This window comes from Macrobrachium rosenbergii, chromosome 48, assembly GCF_040412425.1.
Source record: "Macrobrachium rosenbergii isolate ZJJX-2024 chromosome 48, ASM4041242v1, whole genome shotgun sequence".
In the NCBI taxonomy this organism is placed as follows: Eukaryota; Metazoa; Arthropoda; class Malacostraca; order Decapoda; family Palaemonidae; genus Macrobrachium; species Macrobrachium rosenbergii.
The window spans coordinates 40,037,358-40,061,204 of record NC_089788.1 but is presented as its reverse complement, the minus strand read 5'-3'; the positions used below and the strand labels follow the sequence as shown (position 1 = coordinate 40,061,204).

The window sequence follows — 23,847 nt, the reverse complement described above, 5'->3', positions numbered from 1 at the left end:
CCGAGGTAGCGTGATTTTGATATTAAGCGACATTTGTAGCTTCATGATTATATATATATATATATATATATATATATATATATATATATATAATAGTCTTTAATCCCTTGAACATGTGCCAGAATCTCTTGATTGTAGTGAGCATGAAGTGCACCAAGGGTAGAAGTGCAAATGAAGAGCGTAGACCACATGGATGCGCAGAGCGATGATCGAGCTGTCTGAATGACGTAGCGAAGGAAGGATCCTCTGCTCACCCAGGTGAACTAGCTGAGTAGTGTACGTACAGTCTGCTGGCTGGAGAATGTCACATGCCGATTGGCTTACTTATAAGGAGGGCCAGGGCCACCGACAATGGAAGGGATAATCAAGTGCTTGGGATGTGGCTGGCGATAAATTACGCACTGAATCGTGGCTCTCTCAACTGGATCGGTCGCCTGTGCTCTATGGAGTGTTGCTGGTCGTGCATTCGGAAGCTATTGCTTTCTTTGCTGTTCTTTTGCTTCGCTACATGTCAGTTTATAGCCTCAGGACTAAGACCCTCTTCGCCTCTCCCGACACCTGCAAGTGCCATCATAGGGTCACTTGTGGGCACTGAGGTGTAGGCTAATGCCTCCTCAGTACCACTGGCCACATGGTACGTACACTGCCATCAAGCAAATACGTCGTAATGTCTCGGTAGGTTAAAGTTCAAATTACTCTCTAATAATGTACTGACTGAGAGAGAGAGAGAGAGAGAGAGAGAGAGAGAGAGAGAGAGAGAGAGAGAGAGAGATGAATATTGTATGGTACATATATATATCAGCTGGTCATTTGTACCATACCGTACATTTTACTGGGTGTAGTCTTATTCCATTCTCATCGTCTTCAGTCAGTAGTCTAGGGTAAACTGTAAATTATGTGCCGCATAGTACATTCAGTTATGCTGTATGTACTGTACTGGACATAGTCACAACCATTCAACATTACTACCAATCGTGTTGTCGACTTATTGTTCTCTTGTTCATAGACAGCTTTCGATATACATTACACATACATACAATACAATACAAGACAATACAAATACGTTTGGATGTCATGTGTTTGATGGTAATTACTTAATCCTGAAGGCGTAGTTTTGATAACCTAGCTTACAGCGACAAACTTCTTAAATGACCTGTATTGCCTGATAATATATTTTTTAGCTGTTTCAAATAATCTTTATAAAAAAAACACAAGTAAAACTAAAATCTTTGGATGCTATACAATCTTCAAGTTAGCGTATACTTTCATATGCAGTCCAGGGTTATTGTTGTAGCCTAGGCTAGCCCAATCAATATTCCCACTTTGAACATTTGCACTCTCCTGGTATCAAAGCGAATAATTATGGAATTACTGTATATACATATTACATACATACATACACACACACACACACACACACACACACACATACATATATATATATATATATATATATATATATATATATATATATATATATATATATATATTGTCTGTGTGCGTGTCTATAAATGTGCGTACTCGTGTGTGTGTGTTTGTGGTTCTCCGCTTGACTGTGTCACATGACACAGTATATGCTGCCGAGACGATTTAACTACATCCACTTAGCATCATCTACAGTAACCTATATATCATTATTTGAATAAAAGTGAACGAACGGTTTCAAAGTTACATAAACTGAAAAATTTACGTAACTTGAAATAACAAATCAACATGGCTGCCGCAGCCTAATTTGCATATGGATTGAGGTCTGTTTGACAACTTTCACTCTGCAGTAGGTGATGCATGAGAATATCAAGAAGTCTGCAAAGCTGCTGTCCTGGAAAAGGAGACGTCTTTCAATCTTGAGCAAAATTCTTTGCCCCGTGCTTACGCCATTGAGCCACAATTTAGGTCTGTGAAATAATAACAGTATGCATGAAAAAGAAAGCTCCTTGAAGCCCTAATAATGGTAGTCGTATTATAAGGAATCCTTACGTGTCAGCCATCTCTCCCAGGATGTCGAAGACATTGGGGTCTTTCAGTCTGTGTTCCACTGGCAGTTCGCTGGAAGCTGCCCTCGCTTCTCCTTGTTCCACGGGGCTCCCAGCTACCAGCCCAGCCCCGCATAAAATCGCCAGCATTGTCGACCACATCTGCAGAGATACGATGAAAACATGACATTGGTTTAAAAAACTTATTCAGAGAGAGAGAGAGAGAGAGAGAGAGAGAGAGAGAGAGAGAGAGAGAGAGAGAGAGAGAGAGAGCGAGAGAGAGATAAGAAAATAGTAAGGGATAGAGAATATACAGTATATATATGCTTTTTATATGTTAAATGCGGAAATTCCTCCATATTATGATATTTTACTTATCCAAAAACTGCATATTGATGGAAAATACACAATCACGCAAGACAGATGAAATGTTTCAAGGCAAATGATTGACATGAATAAAAAAAAGACAAAAAATATTACAAGTAAAACCTAATGGTAGACTTGACGGGGTTAAAGGGATTTGGGTTGTGAAGAAAAAAAAATCCTGGTTAGTTTTCTAGAATATGATACACCATAAAATCCAGTCACTTCATCCTTGAAATATCTCGCTCACTAGCAGACAGGGGCGAATTCCTAACCACAGCCAAATTCCGTCGATACTAAAAGTGCAGTGAGACGAACGACTTAGGCACTGTGGTAACATGAGCAAGATGATGTTTCTGAAGCGGTTGCTGCGTTTAAGGGCCGCTGAGTCTAGCTATGCCATAGGAGGCAAAAGGAAAGCAAGAGAACGCGAGGGAACAGGATCAGTCCTAACGAAAGGCCGAGGGGTGGGGGTGGGGGGGGGAGAAGGTTACATAGAAATACTCCAACAAAGGAAAACGTAATTAAGGTCTGTGGAAATACAGTCCTGATGGCTGCTGCATCCTGGTGAAAGGGGGATGCTGCATTGCTAAGGCAAGACCTAATTGGAAAGATGTCTGATGGACTGCAAGTCAAGCACAGAAACGCAAAGGCACTCGCAATCACTGTTTGTAGCTTATTGTGATTTTGAGAAGGTTCTCGGTGCAATTAACAGTCAACCCAGGGCCTCAGCGTTGCTGTGAATGTCATATATGCTCATTCTAATGCTGCCAAAGATGCTCGTGTTTGTGTGCGGAGGCAAATGCCTGTCTGGGTTTTGGGGGAATGTGCCTATAACATAAGGGCGCTTTCCTGCTGTTCGCACACACACGCGCGCGCGCGCACACACACACACACATATATAAATATATATATATGTATATACATGTATATATATAATGTATATATATATTATATATATATATGTATATGTCCACAGTAAGTGGACATTATGATAACATTTTGAACATGTATGATGAGGGAAAGCACGACTCATGGTTGTCAACATGGAGAAGCTCCATCCTCTTGCTGATAAGCTTTAGCAGTTTCTTCCAGCTTCCATTTTTTTCCCTGTTCTTTCAATGGACGAGCCTACCGCCGCGCTGCCTTCCTGGTCCTTGGTTCCTCAGAACTTACTCCAAAAACGGCATTTGGGCAAAACCCTGTTCGAGTTAGGTGCACAGTTCTATAATTTAAACGGATTTTCTAGTTTTTTTTTTATCCGTTTTATTGTGCCTTCATTTGTATGACACTCATTTCGCTTCGCGCTTGTTATTTGCTGTTTCTTACGCTTCTGATTTCATCCTCTTTAGTGCTTCACTAATGTAAGTGTTTGTTTCCTTCTACAGACCATCGCCCTTTTCCTCCTTTGTGAACTCAGTTCAGGCGAGGCTGTATCCTTCATTATCACGCCAACTGCCCCGTGAAAATTAGTTTTACTTCTATGCTTATTTTCATTACAGACAATTAACACGTGACCGCTCTACTACATTTTATACTGAAAATTAACTAGCTTCTACTTTGCTTCTTTGATGTCGGTTACACAAACTGTGAGAAAAGCTATATGATGGCAGTGGCCTTTGGCTTTACAAGTGGTGTAATGAAAGCACTCACTAACGGTAATACATACCATTTATTCACAACACTAAGCACAATTTTCTTTTTCACTTTTACCGATCGCAACTTTAGACGCGATCTGAGTTTTCTTTTTCCTTAGAACGGCTCCTCGCTGCCAGGTAGGCGTATGCTAAAATAATTCCTTTGAACTGAAACACAGTATTCCTCTTCCTTCAGACGACTGGGGAAGAGATGTCAGGATTACCTTCTGTCTCATGTCTGCCTGCCCTCTCTCTCTCTCTCTCTCTCTCTCTTGTTCTTTGGACAATACGAGTATATACTGTACAGTCGCTCTCAGTTCTCGATGATTCTGGTAATTTTAATACATTACCACAATGAGACATTAAGTAATCATAGTAATCTATGGCTGTCTGGAAATATCTCGGAACGAATTAATTATATAAAACCTCCAATCAACACTCTTATACATAAACTAAAAAATCAGTAAAATTTCTAAAACATATTTTTGAGTTATCGTTTCTTCAAACTAAACTCACGTATGACATTACCATACATAATTTCAACTTGTTCTCGAAAATAAGAGAAAATTACAAAATTTATCTATTCTGGGAAATACAAAAGAAATAATAATAATAATAATAATAATAATAATAATAATAATAATAATAATAATAATAATAATAATAATAATAATATCATGCATGCTTTCACAAACCCCTTGTTTGCCTTTTACTCTTATTGTTACTATGGTAGTGTTGTGTTCCTGGCTGTAACAACCTGTGCCTCTAGAGGGCCTTGCTTAGTCCTTACACTCATGAATTCTCCCACTTTTTCGCTGGAAGATTTTTGGGTCCCTAAGCCTATGTTCTGATCCATTTATTTTCTTTGCTTCCTTACAGGAGAACAGATGTTCGGTGTTGTCTTCTTCGGCTCTGCAGAGATCGTAAACATCATCTTTGTATTTTCCCCAAGTTCGCCTCCAGGTCGAACATCATGAGCCTAGCCTTCATTATAATGTCAGCATCCTTTGTCTAAAGTCCTTTAATATACTGATTATTTTTGAAATCTTCTATGAAGCTCAACTTCATTTCTTTTCTATTTTCTTCCAAAGTCTTTTCAATTAATTTTCTTCTCTATCTCCTTTCTCAGTGGTTTTTTGTCATATTTTTTATTCCATTTCACCATTATATTCATTACAAAGCATTGCTGTGCAATCAGTCCAGTACTATCTAAAGGGGCTCTTAGTTGATCTGGATTTCTACTATTTCTTTTATTAAGATTTTCTAAATGGAGTTTATGTTATGGAACAGCATAAATTTCCCTATATTCTATTCTGAAGGCTACAGGCCATATGCCAGATTCCGTTACATGTCCCCGATTCGGTGCGCGCTTTGGTTGTTCGTACATTCCTGGGGGATCCTTTACTTCATTTTCTCACTCTCACTCATTAATGTCTTTTTCAGTGCCGCTGCTCCAGGTTTCTATGTTGGCAAATAATGCTGGGACCACATCTGTCTCATATATCTTCAGTCTCACTTCTAAAGCTCTCTCTCTCTCCTACTTTCTTAACGCCCTCGTACTTTCTAGTTCCAGTTTCTCTTTACTCGCACTCTAGAGCCTTTTGATTTCTCTCTTTACTATTCAATTCCTGTGTGAGCCGTTTTAGGTTTATACTGTTCTCTGGATGAAGCTTGGTATTTTCTTCTCTTCTCTCTTTTCTGCTTTTGCTTCGTTCTAAGCTAATTCACACTTTTTGCAAAACGAAGAAATAAAACCATATTGAGCCTAGCTGGAGAACTGTAAGCTATGGTTTTTGCTCTTTGCAGCAATTCTTGAGCCCCTCATTGGTTGCTCTGTGTGATTTTCCTTACATTTCATTCAGTTTCTTCCTGCCCAGTTTCCCAACTTCTAACGTGTATAAACGTCCAAAAAACTTCGGGAGACCACTTCAAAATGTTTCGGGAAAGAGAATAATGCGAACATTGTGCTCAGCATGTAAGAAGATAAGGTGAGTTACGCAGAGGTCGATTTTTCCGCTCTCGCACATGACGTCACAAAGTGCTCTTATCGGTAGCCGCTGGGCAGACCAGTACCTTCCTCTTGCATGTGGCAACAGCTAGGCGGGAATTGTCACGAATTTGTGACAATTCTTGAGGTTTTTGGAATTTAGTACTTTATTGCCATGGTGATATGTGCTATTTATGGATGCTGTAACACAGAAAGGGACAATGTTGGAAGTGAAAAGGTTAGCTTTTACCATGTCCCCAAAGATCCTGAAATGTGTAGGATTAGGGAGAGTCTGCAGAAGAGGTGATCATATAAACACCAAAAGCGCAAGCATATGTTCGGTTAATTTTCAACAAAGCGATTTTGCAAGAAACCTCAGGCATGAATTGCTTAACTTCTACACTGCAAATGCAAGAAAACTGAAGAATGATGCCATGCTGAACCAACGTTTATCTCTGCATGACAGTGCCACTGCTGACTCTAGTTTGGTTTAGTCTACCTGTTACATTTAAAATTGTGGATAAATACATTAACTATATGCTTATATGAATACTATCAACTGAAGTGCATGAATATATCTTCCGTTCGATTCCTAATGCAAGTAAACCATATTTGAATGGTTAAGAGTGATAATATTGACATTAGGCCTAGACCTATGTTTGGTTAAGAATAACTGCAAAGGGGATATATCAGTCAACAAGGGAGAGAGAGAGACAGAGACGAAAATTTTATTGAAATTGTTTTCATGTGCATGAAATGGGCCTTTTACTTGTCGGGCAAAGAAAGGGGACAGTTATTTGAGAGAGAGAGAGAGAGAGAGAGAGAGAGAGAGAGAGAGAGAGAGAGAGAGAGAGAGAGAGAGAGAGAGAGAGAGAGAGTTTTGCATATAAGTGAATGAACCATAGGTTTATAAGGATAATTCTAGCAATTAAAGAGCATTTTCAGTATGAAATATCTTCCATTCGATTCCTAATGCAAATAAACCATGTTGACTGGTTTAAGATTGACGAAAGTGGACTTAGGCCTAGACATAATTTGCATTAGGAATCGAATGGAAGATATTTCATACTGCATACATATATACACACATATATATATATATATATATATATATATATATAAATATATATATATATATATATATATATAAATATATATATATATATATATATATATATATATATATATATATATATATATATATATATATATATATATATATATATATATATATATATATATATATATTAAATATCATCAGCAGTGAGCTTCCTTTCTGTGGTTACATGCCATGGTAGGCGTGAAGTTCTTTAAGAATTGTTTTGTTTCAGTATTCAGTTGTTGCTCATGAATGTGATGTTTGTATTCGTGTATTTTTATGTATCTTCACTCTTCTGTAAAAAAAACTTTTGTAATGCGTATGTATCAAAATAGGAATGGTTCTGTTTTGTGATGTTGTGAACTTTAACCACGCGGGATGAATTCCCGAGCACTTTGTAAACAGCTAGCAAGAATAAAGGACGTGCAGAGCACTTCGTCGTATTGTTCTCACTCCGAATAAACGAAGATGGGATAGCCTGAGTCATGCTAACTGAATACATCAACCCATTAATATCGTATGATAGGACAGTATCACTAATGAAGATATTTCTCCTTCGGCAGGTGAGAGTTAACATACTTTATGTTCACACACATGTTTAGGCTAGGCTAGGCTAGCCCATGTCGGCCAACCTCACAATAAAATATATATATATATATATATATATATATATATATATATATATATATATAAAATTATCATTTTTTTCATCTTCCTAATCCCCTGATAAAAACAGAGTTATTCATAAGCAAGAAAATCTCTCTCTCTCTATATCTCTAATTGCAAAGGCTTATTCATATGAATGAAAAAATTAAGCAATTTTCTGTTTATATATATATATATATATATATATATATATATTTATATATATATATATATATATATATATATATATATATATATGCATATATATACACACAAGAAATTACTCCAATTTTTTCATTCACATGAATAGGCCATTTGCAATTTTTATTGTAAGGAATGTCAAATTGATAAGATACACGTATATATGTATATATATATACATACATATATATATATATATATATATATATATATATATATATACACATATATATAATATATATATATATATATATATATATATATATATATATATATATATATATATATATATATATATACTGTATATATTTTCTCAATATTTTAAAGGACAAAATGTTGATGTTCCAGAGGATATAATTAGTTAATTGTTTTAGATGAATTTATTTTAGAATGAAAATATTAAAATCAAAAGGTAGACAAACATTGCAGAGTAAAGGTAAAAAAAATGAAAAATTAGTTCAGTAAATCTTGATAAAGATATATTGATAGCATTAAGGTAGTAATAAAGGAGTGTTGAATGAAATATAAATAAAGTTTGTATTATTTTCTTAAATTCCTTTTCTTTTGGTTTCCATTTTCAATGTTCAGTTTGTATTTTATATGTAAGTTTATGAAGAAATAAGCATAATATTAAAAATCAATGATATAAACTCAAAGAGGCGACAGTAAGCCGTATGAACGCTCACCATCCAAGCAAGTCAAGTGACGTCACAGGCACAGCCATCCCCCGCCAGCCAGCGCGGTAACTCACTTTGTCTTCTTGCGCCTTGATTGTGCTACCTGACAACTCGAAAGAGTCGGTAAATTTCCCTTCTTTGTTTTAGGAGATAATGAGTATCTCACTGTGCTGATGTCATTTCTCAGGATAATTTGTTAAAATACCATAATTTCTGTTGTTGACTTTAATCCGTGAAATTTTCTAAAGAAGTAACTCCCACCTTTTGCATATCAATCGCAAAGATGTACTTTTATTTTATTTACAATATTGCATTTCGGAAAAGCAAAATGCAGCCAGCAGCCTCCCTTTTGCATTTCCTCTGAATAAAGCACATGGAAATAATATCCACGTTTACTGATATGAGATTCTGGTCTGATAGGCATAGTATTATTATATTGCCAGATTTCAGTAATATAGGCTATTAAAATATGGTCATCAGTATTAACAAAAACCAACGTCAGGGATGGCTTGACCGTCTGATTTGACAAACTTAGTCATTTTGACCAAGTTGAACTAGATACAATATATGAATAATTATATTATATATATATATATATATATAATTATATTATATATATATATATATATATATATATATATATATATATATATATATATATATATATATATATATATATATATATATATATATATATATATATATATATATATATATATATATATATATACTGGTATGTTTGTATGCCTCTTTTTATCAACTCCATTAGTTAAGTTGGTATAACTCTATGTATGTGTTTGTGCATATATATATATATATATATATATATATATATATATATATATATATATATATATATATATATATATATATATATATTCTTAATTTCTTACACATATATGTGCATACATACACATACATATATACACACACACTATACAGGTGTGCATTTAAACAAGAAATGCTGTTCATTTTTGACCAACTCAAAGTCAACATTGAGAAGGGAGGGGGTCCCTGGCCGCGCCCTCCACAGTCGGGCCATCCCTGACCCAGGACCCACTCAGTCTGAGTGGGTCCTGCCCTGACCAACGTCCCTCCGAAGCTACGAATGAGCATCCACTGAAAATGAGTTATATGGCACCTACGATTACCTACATGACAATAGTGAAGGCCCTCCAGGCGAAATTCATCGCGAGTTTTCACAGTCGAGAATCTTTTTTTTTGTTGTTGTTCCAAATAATTTTTGACTGTACAAAGCTCGAGGTTCTAGGCAAAACAAAACGTTAAAGGCAGAGATTAAAAAGAATAAACTTCGTAAACCGTTCTCCCATGCAAGTCCTCTCTCTCTCTTTGTTAATTATTTTACTAAACCTCCATGACGTAATCGGAACTCATCTATTTTCTCCACTTTTGTTTTTTTGGTACAGATATTAGTGAGTACAAACGGAAGCTGATAGAGTAAGATTATGCGTGTGTGCGTGAGACAGAGAGGCGTACCTCATGTGTGTCTTAAATCCAAAGTCGTTTCTTCCCTCATTTGGCTGTTTTCCTCGTCTTGGGTGATCGTTTCAAGGTGTTCTCTACAAGTCAAGCTTTTCTCTCAACGTTTTTCATAACACATTCTTTGTGTTTAATATTCTAAATAAAAAATCTAATTTACTTTCTCTGTATTTTTATGAGTAATGAAGTATTTCTTTGTCGGTGAACGAAGCTTTCTAAAAAGTATTTTTAAAAATATTTTTGAGAGTGTATTTTGTCTCTACAGTATCGGTACAAATTATTCGGGCTAACTCTTCCAGTCTTAAATATTGGAATCATACACACACACACACACACAAACAAACACACACACATATATATATATATATATACACACATATATATATATATATATATATATATATATATATATATATATATATATATATATACACACATATATACATACATACATACAGACAGACAGACAGGGCTACTTAATGTAACACCATTTTTTTTATGATGAACGTGCTGTGCTATTTTCTTCCACCTCAGCCCCTTTTTGTCTCAGCGATTTTTCAGCCGAAGATCTTTTGCACCTGCCAACAAAAAAGTCGTTGCGTGTTGAGGCCAACAAATGAGTCGGCTGACTGTTTGCAGTTGTTGGGGAAGAGCAGAGCTGCTGTGCCACAGGAAGGTAACCTACTGACCTTGTTTCTTCCATTTGGTGGTTGGTCGTACTTCCTCTTCTTGCTCTGTTGTAGTTTGGTTTTATTGCTATAAACATCCGCTCACATCAGACCTCTAAGGACAGTTATTATTTCCATAACGCAAAGGTGTTTTCTTCAGGAAAAGGGCATTTTCTTTGATCAAGTAATTGCTGAAGGTCACTGAGATATTATTATTGGTCGTTCAGTGCCCTTTCATGTTGTAAAAATTACTTATAAAATGAATGTTGTTGATGAAGGAAAATGATTTAAGGACATAAAAAACTGCGTTTTTGTGACGAAGATTACTCTCGATGAACTCCACAATGGTGGTGGGGAAACAGCTGCTGTTTCAGAAAGCAAGCAACACGAAGACAACGACAACAGCAGCAGCAGACGATGTGTAGTATCGGTTGATTGTACATAACGATAGCGAAAGCCATATTTTTTTTTTTTAAATATTTGTGGATATGACCACCAAGGACACATCAACGAACGAGTATCATAAAACAATTACATAAAACAACAGTAATGTAAGAAATAAATAATATACTTTAAAAAATAACAATTATGAACAACTGAATAGAAATAAAAGAACGTCGGGCATACAGGAGAGAAAAAAAGAAACGAAATGATACATTTGAATCCCTAACCTGGCAAGAGCAATCAAATTTCCACTGATCGTTGCCCCCATTGCTGTGTAACACAAAAGGGCTCTGTGAAATTCTGTCAATTGCGTCTTCCCTGTACTACATCTTCCAGTAATCACCTCCCGTCTCACAGTTCTGACCTTAGTAGGTCTGGGTTTTTCAACTCTAGTGCTCACAGGAGCCAAGCTGACACCATCACATACCATTCTCCCAAGGATATTGCGAAGGGCATTTCCAAGCCATTTTCATTTCCCTGTCATTATTATCTCATCTATATATGAAACCTCCATAATTTCCTTTATGGTATCATTTCTAAGTCTATCCTGCCACCTGTCTCTTTGATACTCTTTTTAGAGCTTTAATCTCAAATTGAAAAAATCCTTTAGATATAGTTTCATTTAACTTCCAACTCGTGAAAATCTGTCCTGGATATTATCGTTTTTATATATCTGAAAGTTTAAATGTCATTAATCCTTTCTTTATTTAAAATTATTTATTATTATATAATTCTTTTGTTAATACACTTTCCTCCTTACTTTGGTTTTTGTAACATTTGTTTTGAGTCGTATCTCTACTAAGAAAGCTGTGTCAATCGCTTGGCGCTGTACACATTATAACAACTTCAACTGTATATTCTAAGTCTATCGAGTTTCTATTGTTGCCTCAATCTAAACCTTCTCTTTCAATGTAAAATTTATGAGAGGGCAAAGAGAAAGGTGAAACAATATTCCACTGTAGCACCGTACTATTTACTGCAAATTCTCTTGAAAGGTCCCCGTCAACATTACTTGTGCATTTATTTCGTTCACGGATAATTTAAATAAGTTTTACATATTTAACGAGAATGCTGTATAATTCGAATCATTCCACTCATTTACCCGATTCATGACCTCTCGCAAATGTTCACCATAGTTTTGTCTTTCTACTTCCTCTGGTGTTATTACCTAACCCTCCTTTCGGCGGAGACTTTGTTCCTTTCTTTTTCAAGCACAGATATTTCATTCATAATTCTGTGGTTTGCCTCAGCACCAATGCCACTCCCTAAATACATGGCTTTGTCAGCATCATCAACCCATTTGTCCAAATATTTCTCTTATCCCTTCTAGATCTTAATTTCATTTCACTATCTAGATTTGAGTATTTAGCAATCTCTACTCTTTATTTTTCATCTCCTCCCTGACATGTTTATGTATATCTTTTCCTTTATCTGTTCTAAATTGTATCTTAGTATCACATGAGATCCAAAGTACTGCCTTGTTACTCAATATCCCAGTACTTGTTTTCTCCACAGAACTGATTTGCATTCTTGTTGTTAAACCAGTCCTCATTGATTGTCAGCTCCTCGTTAGATGTGGTATCTACAACTGCAAAGCGGTTTTGACATCCAATTGCAAAAGCCTCTAGATTTTTTCTTCAAGAAACATTATTGTATTAAACTTAGATACTCTATCAACTTTTTTGTTTGATGGTTTTAATTTAGCTTTAGTGCGGCAATAAGTTGGAGATCACTGCCGACATTCGCTCCTCTGTAGCTTTAACAATGTTTTTTTTTTTATGATTAATAGCTGTGTGATCTACTTGGTTTCTGTGACTACCATCTGGAGATGTCCTAATGGATTTGTGGATGTCATTTTGTTGGGAAAAGTGCCGCCAGTTACCAAATTATCTGCAGCACAAAACTAGTAAATTCCACCCTATTTTTCATTCGCAGTCTTCCTCATTCCATTATACTGTATTCTCTCCTTCTTCGTTGATTCTACCAGCTTTGGCATTTATATTTCCAACAACAGTTCTCACATGTCTTTTCGGTATTTCATATTCCTTCTCTCCCAATTCCATCTCCTCTTACTGAATAAATGCACACAACTCTCCCCATCTCCCGTTTTCCATTCCCATGCAACGTGATTCACAAACAGCTATATCTTTTAACTTTATTTTTTACCCATCCCACCTGCCAATTTGAAAGAAGGGTTCTTACATTCCACTTTTATATTTTACATCTCCTCAACATTATATTATAAACTGGAAGATTCTTAGCACACTAATACGCCTGGGACTGAGAGCCTTTCTAAATTTACCCACGGATGATTCATTGGCTAAATGCACTAAAGGTGGCATGCAGTTCATCTAGTAGCTATCCAGACATGAAGCTGAGGAGACAAAACACTCAGCACCACCACTTATGATTTCTGGTGCTCATTCTGAGCTTTGGGCTCTCAACCAAACTATCAACTGGCTCGGGTGGACCTGGTACTCACAAAGAAGCAGGGATGCAACTCCATGAAGGTATGCATATCCTGTTATAAAATATATCTCATCCTCCAAGAATTAGAGTGAAGAACAATATAAGAACATTTTCTGCTGCTCTATTGAAATAATGTCTATTTTTTTTTATTTCAACAGTAAAGGTTAGCTGTGGGCAAGATTCACCCCTATCGACTCCTCTCACCAATACCCTTCTGGGTAAGCCCTTAGTCCCTTTTTCCTTTGTCCAAGTGACTGCCCGGACCTTGATTTCAGGTGCTGTTCTGCTGGAGATGCTAATCCAACCTCAGTCAAAGAGAGAACACGACTCAATGTGACCGGCGCCATCTTGAACGCCTGGGCCAAGATGCCCCACGTGTGACCTGCCGTAATACAGCGCCATTTACAAAGAGCGGGAGCATAATCTCCTGATGCTATGTAAGGGTATCACATGAGCAGACCGCCCTTAGATGGCTGAGAAGTTTAGAAGGCACTGGATCCTTAACTAGTACACTTCCGTCCTCCCTCTTGCTCCCTGAGCTGCCCCTTGCTGCTCCCTGTGGCTGTCCAGAGCCTGAGTTACTTTTGTAGTGAGCCCCTTTCACACTACCCTCCATTACTGGCACCCCAAAGATGAGGAATCCATCTCCCGACGAAGGTAATGTGCTAGAGTCAAGGTTCTTATGTCAGTCATGTCCCTGCAAATCTTCTCCTATTTTCCATTTGCTATTGCAGTGCAATATACCTACAGCAAGGCTGTATTGCTTTTATTTTGTGTTATGTTAATTTAAGATTCAGTGTAGAAAGTGTAACGTAATTGTGTAAAATTACAGTTATCGGAACTGGGTCCTTTTCTAGGCACCTTCTGTGCAATTCCTTGACTCCTGGACCAAAGCACCTTGATGCAGCTAAGTAACCACATGTGCTCTCGAGTGCGGATAGGAGTTAGCCTGCTGTAGACTTGTCATCATCTTGTGTGCGCAGTGGCAAAACCACTGTTTCTCTCCCCTGCAGTGCCCTTTGAAGCGAGCCCCCTTTGAGTTTCTTCAGAGAATTAACCATTTTTGTAAATCTTACTATACAAAAGGATTTTGTCCCCCTGCCCTTATTTATGCTTCCATTCTTCTGATATGTGTTTTCCTAATGTAAATACAATTAGTCAAGTGAAACTAAGTGTTTACCTAAAAACTTCCGCCTTTTGAAGAAGGACATCAGGCAAACTCCTTTTGTAAATGGTTTTAACTGAACCCATTATTAGAGTCAGATTTAGCCTGCCCAAGGTAAGTTCCCATAGCCTTCAGCAACAACCATATCATAAGTCACACCACTGCCACTTTACAACGACGATTGCAAGCTTACCGCGACCAAGGGGCAATATTCAATATTCCAACAATATTTAGATGGTCATGACCATAAACCAATATTAGAAGAATTATTAGAAGGCACGGAGATCGTGCATAGAGAAGCCTGGTTCCACAGAATGCAAATAGCAGAAGCAATAAGTAAAAATCAACACCAGTCTGCATTAAGCATACAAAGGAATACAATACCAACTTCATCGGCCACAAGGAAACCACAAGACATCTGTGAAAATTCGAAGGAAGAAACAAGCGACAGAATTCACACGAATATGACAGAAAATATCAACGACGGAGCAGATCAAAACTATCTGCCAGAGATGGAAATCAAAACTTTGCTCCCGCCTTCTGTTGCTCGCTGTGTAGAAAACGAGCAGGAGATGAGACCCTCCGGCCAACAGAAATTCAGCACTCCAGTACTGTCATATTTTACATCTAAGAATTAGCTGTCAAGTCCACATGTAATAAAACTGTTTATGTCAGTTTGTAATTTAGTCCTGAAGACCACCGACGGGTGAGGAAACAGTCTGTCAACTATAAGAAGTAAATGGAAGCAAATGTGAATAATTTTTCTTTATTCCTAAGAAGCTTACCTGAAGAGAAAAAGAAGTATGGACTGATTCAAAGTCTGAACAAAATATAATCTATAAGTGTATGTATATAAGTTAATGAATATATATATATATATATATATATATATATATATATATATATATATATATATATATATATATATATATATATATATATATATATATATATATATATATATATATATATATATATATATATATATATATATATATATACATAACCACATATAGATAATCACATAAAAAGTGATAATAATCATAGATGAATCACGTACAAATATATATATAATAATCATCATATATATATATATATACTGTATATATATATATATATATATATATATATATATATATATATATATATATATATATATATATATATTCTTAAGAATTTATCCCTCTCTCATTTAGCAGCCAGTGCGTCATTTATCCTTTGATGCATTTTCTCCTTTCATTTGACTATGTGGGCAAGAAAACATGGCGGTTGCGATAGAATCGAGCGTATTTTGAACGAGAGAAAAGCAGTTAAAGCCAGTGTTTCACTCATGTAGGGGTAGGCTCCCAACTCAGCTGACCTGGGATAGACAATGGGGACCGCCCTTTCACCCTCATCACGTGATGTGGAAGTAGCTAGGCATTGCGGACATGGGGGACATAGCCAGGCTGTGAGATAGATGGGACCTTAACCTCTAAGTACTTAATCTTAAGGTCACTTTTCCTCCAATCCTTTGCTGGCTGTATGACTTTTGCAGATTGATGACAGGTCTACACTTCGAACCAAACAACTATGGAAGGCGCGTACTGTTCCCCGAGAGGCAAGCAGAGGCCTCCAAAATCCCGTCACGGACGTATTCGTATGTCCAGCGCTTCCTTCCGTCTACGCTGGTGAACGCTAACTTCGGTGATCGGCCAAGTCTCCCATGTCTGGCGCACACATTTGCCACAAGGCAGGCTTGTTATAGATTCTGAGGCTTATTTTGTGGTAAGTGGCTTTTGGGGTTACGCCTCTGCTAATTATCCCACGTAGTGTGCGGCATTCCTCCTTGTGTGCAGACCCATAATGTAGGCAATGGGAAATCTCAGACTCTCATCCCCCTTTTTCATCTTCGTGTGGCCTTGTGAAATCTGTCAATTTCATTTTTCATTGCAGTTTCAACTATTTCATCTATATAACCGTTATTTGTCAACAATTGACCAATTCAGTCAAGTTTGTTATGTATGTCTTTCCAAGATGTGCAGTGTATGTGTGTGAAAGCTTTCTCTCTCTCTCTCTCTCTCTCTCTCTCTCTCTCTCTCTCTCTCTCTCTCTCTCTCTCTCTCTCTCTATATATATATATATATATATATATATATATATATATATATATATATATATATATATATATATATATATGTAGAATCTACTGGTTAATTTTTACAAGATACATATGTAATTGTAATAGCCACAAAGCCTTCTTAACTTCTTGAATTCTTTGCGCTTTTTAGATATGCTTGTCGCTACAAAGCCTTAAGATCCAAGTGCAAGAAATATGAAGAAATTATGATGTCCGGAGCGGGAACCGAACCCGCGCCCCATAATCACGACGATGTTACGTGATCTCGTCGTGCTTAGGGGACCCTGGTTCATCTTCTGCTGCCGGACATCATAATATCTTCACATTTTTGGCACTCGGATCTTAAGGCTTTGTAGTGACGAGTGTATCTAAAAAGCGCGAAGAATTCGAGAAGTTAAGAGGGCATTGTGGCTATTTCAATTACATATAATATATATATATATATATATATATATATATATATATATATATATATATATATATATATATATATATATATATATATATATATATATATATACATACTAAGAAATCACAAAAGTAAGCTCGTGATTTTGTTTATTAGCTGAAGCCACTGGAAAAGTTCAAAATGAAACGACAGAGTGCAAAGTACTTTCGTGTATTTTTAACACATCTTCGTGTGCCCCACAGATGCGTTAAAATACTCGAAAGTACTTGGCACTTTGTCGTTTCATTCTGAACTTTCCCAGTGGCTTCAGCTGATGTAGATACACATACATATAATATAAACCAATATATATATATATATATATATATATATATATATATATATATATATATATATATATATATATATATAAATTATATCCTGTATATGCAGTATATATATAAACTATGTGTATATATGTACCTCTATATATACATATATATATATCTTATATATAAAAGTGAATGTTTTATGCTTGTTTGTATATTTGTACACTACAGAAATCCGAACCGCTTGACCGATCTAGACAAAATTTAGCACGTGGCCATCATTTGACCCAACTTAGATAACAGGGTAGGTTTCAAAGCCTCAACCCGGCTCTTTCTCCTTCCCCTTCCTTTGTAATTTATGTGGTAAATAAACTCTACGGGTTTATCATATATAACATATATACCGTATATATATATATATATATATATATATATATATATATATATATATATATATATATATATATATGTATATATGTGTGTGTGTGTGTGCGTGTGCGCGCGCGTGAATTTCTGATAACTATCATGAAAGATACTTGCATATCAGGTGAAAGTGTCTGGTAGATTCCCTATGCCTGTAACCTTCAGCTAGCAAGCCCATAACCGCTAACCACGATGTTACTTTAGTGTCGTGAGGATGGTTCTCTTCTTGTTCTATCTAATAATAAAATGTATCAGAGTTCGACAGATGTATGGGAAGTACGTATGAGCAGGCAATTTGGGTAGCAGACCCCACTCTAACTTGTAGCGCTCTAAATCATCTTCCTTCTCATCACAGGGTCTTCTTTGGAAGCATTTTGCGAAGTTTGGCCTTGATATTAACAACTTTCCCACCACAACCAATCACCGAAAAAAAAAATTACATCAATAACTATGTATGTCTGAGTTCCACCTTCTTCTTTGTTCAATACTATAACAATTTAAGTAAAAAAAAAAAGGATATTAATTGTGTGTATGTGAGAGAGAGAGAGAGAGAGAGAGAGAGAGAGAGAGAGAGAGAGAGAGAGAGAGAGAGAGAGAGAGAGCTAAAATGTTCAACCTGGCTGAGACGGGAGTCGGGGCGAAAGCAGGAGAGCCAGAGGGCGTTCATCTCTTTGCACTTCTTACGAAAAGCCGAGGGAAGTTGGGCGCAGGGTTGACATCCCTGTCTCATAAAATAAATACTAAGCGTTATTGAAAGTTGCACCAAACCTTAGCCGTGTGGTCCAAGCGGTATGATTTTTATGGAACACGAAAGCTAAGAGTAAGAATAAGATAACTTCTCCAAGAAATGGCAGATCTTGTTCCAACTCTAAACCTCGGGCTGTCATTTTCAGCCCCAGAGATAACAATGGACGGAAACCTCAATAGAGAATAATTACTGGACGGGAAACGCCCAGCAGCGAAATCGGGACTTTCGTTCAGAAACGAAGCTATTTTTGTCGGGGTTAATTTTTCCAGGGGGAAGAAGGCGACAACCACTCTCTCGCCACGCTCGTTTCATCCTCGGGAAATACGTTACGGTTCCACAACTTCACTACCTCTCTCAAGCTGAAAAAATTCAAGCCTTCTTCTCCGTTTACGAAGACATTTTTTGATAAAAAATAATGGAAAACAACAATGTTTCACAAAACTAAAATGAAATTTGTGGTTGGTAGAAGGTATTCCGTGCTCGTACTATTTTAGTCTGTCCTTAAAGGTGTGAACACTTTCCTGGAGAGATGCAGACTGCAAAGGCGACGCATTCCGGTAAAAGTTCTGCGCAGCCGCTGTGGGTCAATTGCCTTTCGAAACTTCTGGTGTTCTCACGACGTTCTTACCGTATATCGTCGATGCCTGCCATGATTCACCGTTCATCTTGCATTAGCCAGCATATTAACGGTTCAAAGAAGGTAAAAAATCATTACTGCCCAAATGAAGAGACAAGCATAACGTACATATGCCTCGCAGAGGATAGCCGCCTACTGGGGGAAATGCAGAACTGAATCACAATCCAAAGGCTACTGTATCAATTCCTTGTCTAGTTTTTGCCCTTTCTAAACAACTTCGTGTCATTTTATAATACCTCCACGTACAGAACGAACGGGTATCAAATGAGGAGAATCATTTCCAACTCTCCTCTAGGAAACGACTTTAACCTCACACTTTAATATGCACTTGTATGACAACGAATTCCAAATTATCATTATTCTTCACACTGCGGCTAGAACCCTCCGAAAAGGCGACGAATGTCCTCGGCAGGCTCCCTCGTAATCATATATCGATGTAGAACATGAAAAAAATCATAGCTATGGAAAATATTGTAAGATTGAAGGTATGAAAGCCTAACCCCAGGGTCTTGATATCAAATGCACGCATGAAATGCCGTTATTCATACTGCATCCTTCTATGGTATCTTTTTTACTGATGTTTTTCCCAGACTTCCTTCCGTTTTTAAAGACCTTATTTGTGGTTGTCTGACTACCTGCGCATTACACAGGGCGCCCCCATTGTTTGGTAATCCAGTCATGAACCGCCCGCACGTTTTGCACAGGTAGAGTCAAGGGTGTGACAGACATACTGACAATTATTTCCCCGCCCCCGTTGGCGTTACTTGCTCTCCGGACGGTCACGAAATCCGCGTCCTTCAAATGTGAGACTGACATTTGCGCTTTCATGTCTTTGAGCACATGATTGCTAAGCTTCCTCTCTGCATCTTTATTTATTCATTTATTTACCATTTATTAATTATCATTTATTTACTTACTTATGCGCCTTAACGTCCGTCTCTTTTTTTTTTTTTTTTAAGGACTATCAGTTCATTGAGGAACTGTGCTGAGCAAGTTCATAGCCTTTTTAGACTGTTCTAGAAAAACGCTGACCCGACGAGAACTGGCGTGATTATACTTATTTGGTGTTCTTGTATAGAGTTATCATTTTAAGAAGAGCTTATTTAGAGGAAATAAGAAGCGCAATTTGATCTTGCCAAATGATCGTACTACTACTCTGTTACATTTTTCTTTAAAGGAAAATTGTGATTTATTGCACTTTTCGATGACATTAAAAATGATAACGACAAAAATTGCTTTTTGGTGTTAAGAAGTCGCAAGATTCCGAAAGTAAATAAGGCAAGAAATTACGGATGGTGATGACTGAATCCACAAAGCAGGTGATTCTCAAGTTCATAATCCGCCCTACCTACCTACCTACCTACTGTACATCAGATATGAAGTTCTTATGCGCAGCTCATGTCCCAGGTGAGGAAAGCTACATATCTGAAACTAAGGGGCTGCACATTTCATTTCCTTTCACACAGACATAAAAGGCAAATGAAGAAAGAAAAGATTTACAAGGGGAGGGGAATGATACAGAATGACCAGCTACCCATAATGCAGGTATTAAAAGGAAGCTTTCACGGTCAGGTCAACGGCAGCATTAGAACTCATCAGGAGTTGCTTGACGACATTGCTTGATATCATATTTTACAAGGGCTTTTCAGCAAGAATGACAACGACAACCTACAATGGAATAGACAACAGATAAGATAAAGCAGCTTGAGCAATTCAGTCGCAATGGTGCATAGAAATTCTGAGACCAAAGACTCGCCCCTGGTTCAGTCAAAATGGGTTAAGAAGGGACATGTTTGTTGATAGAAAATAGCACTTAATCTGTTTGTGTTTATGCACCTGATTTACAGCAGACTGCTGAAGTAGTCTGATTGAATGTGAAAAGATGTACATATCTGGGGTATCACAAAAGTAACATAAAACATTCGTTCTTATGCTTAGAGGAGTCTCATTTAACCATAAGAGGTAGTATAACTTAATTCACAAAAGTTGCCGCAGTCCAGTAAGAAAAAGCCTCCCTGGTGAAATGACCACGAATGGTTCATAATGTTGGTGAATACATTTTGAAGGCCTGGTATGTAACCAGGGTCTCATCAATATCCCAGTGTTCTTTAGAGCAAAGGCACACAAAGGTAGTGTGCTTCTGACTCCCCAGTCTTCTCTAGAGCATATGCACACAAAGGTGGTGTAATTCTAGCTCCTCAGTCAGACTGGTCTGAACTCCCTCTACTTAGTCCTGGATTACCCTCCCATCTTCTTACCCTTCACTGATTAAATTCTTGTGAACAAGAACTTCCAGAGAGAATGTTCTTTGGGCCTTCTGTCAGAAGTACTCAGGACCAATTTATAGTGATCGTAGTTCCTCTTGACATTTGTGTTTTACAGTAATTCTCATTTCCCACACATAATACTGAATTGCTAGATCACAGATGGCATTGGTGGGGTATTATAGTGAAGAGGTTCTAGAACACGAATTTATCTTGGCGCACTGGGCGTTGCAAGGAGGGGGATACCAAGCTTTGTGCTTCCTTTACATTGGAAAAAACATTGCCTCTCATATCTATAGATGTATGTTAGGCTAGCAGCAATTTCTAAAGTAGTGAATTTTGACTTCTTGATCTGAAGTCTTATTAACTACAGGTGAAAGTAGATCCCATATTGTTTGTTTGCGGTTTTTCTGCATTATTGTCACCACAAAGTTAGCTATAAGCAGCTAATCAGATACTGCATGTTCAAAGCAGTGAGTTGTGCATTAATATTCAAGTCCTTTCTAAATGAATCTCTGGTGTTTTCACAGTTTCATGAAATGGAAATACTGAATAAGTACAACTGTCGTAAGTGAAAGCCAAAATACTTTGGTGCCTGGTAAAAGATCATCAACACAGCTATCCATCTACAGTAGGTATCGTCATCACTTCATTCTTCTATATGACAGTAAAATTTCAGCCTTGATCGTGATGCTATGCAATCAACATTGGCAGTAACAACAATAATGAAAATTATGATACTAGTAGCGTTGATGACCATGATAATTCACAGTGCTGACAATAATAATGAACATATGGCAAAGAAACTATAGTGTCTTTCAAAGTCGATATCATGTAATTCAACGGCTCTCTAAGCAAAATGAGTTTCCTTTTTACCTTATCTTTACGTACGAAGTAATCCCCGTAGATATGAGAACAGTTGACAAAATCATTGAGGTTAAAACTATGTCAAATCCAGTAAAGCTAATACACAAATAACAAAAGTTCAAGGCTGTGCAGGATTTTATTCTGTTGTTACTGACTTCCAACTTATCCCCTCTAAGAGACATATTATCCTAAATAGGCTTCATGGTTAGTTCCCAACTTTATTCTTTGTTTTCCTTTTTCTTGTTTTCTTCAGTCCTTGCCTTGGCACTTGAAAAAATATGTAACAACAGTAATGAAAATAATTATAGGTAGCGCAAACAACAGTCAAGTGTTGCGCACGAGGACTCTACCAAAAATAATATAAAATTTGTTATTGAAGTGGGATATAGTATATCAGCCATGCATCCAGCCCACTTCTTAACATGTCAACTTTTTTGTGAAATCTTGGGTGTGCTGCACATGATATGGGATTGCGACATTGAAAATACTGCATTGCAATATTTGCAATGTTCGTATCTGTGAGGGGAGGGTACCATCATAAAACAATGACCTCGACAAGCCAAACTTTTCATATGATGCATTACATAGAAATTAGCATCAAGAGCCACTGTCAGAGATAAGCCATGTTGGATATCCTAGGGAAGGCCATTTATTTTTCTCACAGTTATATAATCTATATTACTGCGTGTACTTAATATAACATTAAACTTGTTCTCCATTTCTGTTAAATTTAAAAGTAATTCGTATATCTGTTGAATGTTCCATGTCAAGGGTAGAGTTTATTTCCCTTTTCAGATAAAGGCAAACGAATGGTTAAACCAGTTGTTAGACTCACAAATGGATAAGCAATACCTTAAAGTAGTATATGAACAGCATTTGACGTCTACATTTGAACAACTGCACAGTGTAACTGCAAATCAATTTGCAGCATAACATTATTACAATACTAAAATATGCAAAGAAACGATCTTAATGAAATAAAATTTCTAAGAAAATCTCAAAGCAACTCACATGAGTTCGATTTTTATCACAATAAGATTGACTGCCCCTTCATACCCACTTGCCACCAATGGCAGCCCATCCATTACCATCTGTTTTCGGTACTTAAGGTCTTGGTGAGAGACCTATTTTCATACACTGACCTGGTAGCAAGAGAAGTCTACATTGCAGGTGGAATTCCACGTTCATGTTCTTTATTGGAACAACATCAGAAGAACAAAGATTGATCTTGACAAGCCACACTG

General features: G+C 36.9%; 1 protein-coding gene across 1 annotated transcript in view; it reads right to left on the bottom strand.

Moving 5' to 3' along the window:
* LOC136831353 (uncharacterized) overlaps nucleotides 1–23,847 on the bottom strand; it is a 103,915-nt gene that overhangs the window by 43,909 nt on the left and 36,159 nt on the right. The window contains exon 2 of the mRNA XM_067091673.1: nucleotides 1,978–2,135. Coding sequence (XP_066947774.1) covers nucleotides 1,978–2,135 — 158 coding nt within the window. The remainder of the gene's footprint in view (nucleotides 1–1,977; nucleotides 2,136–23,847) is intronic.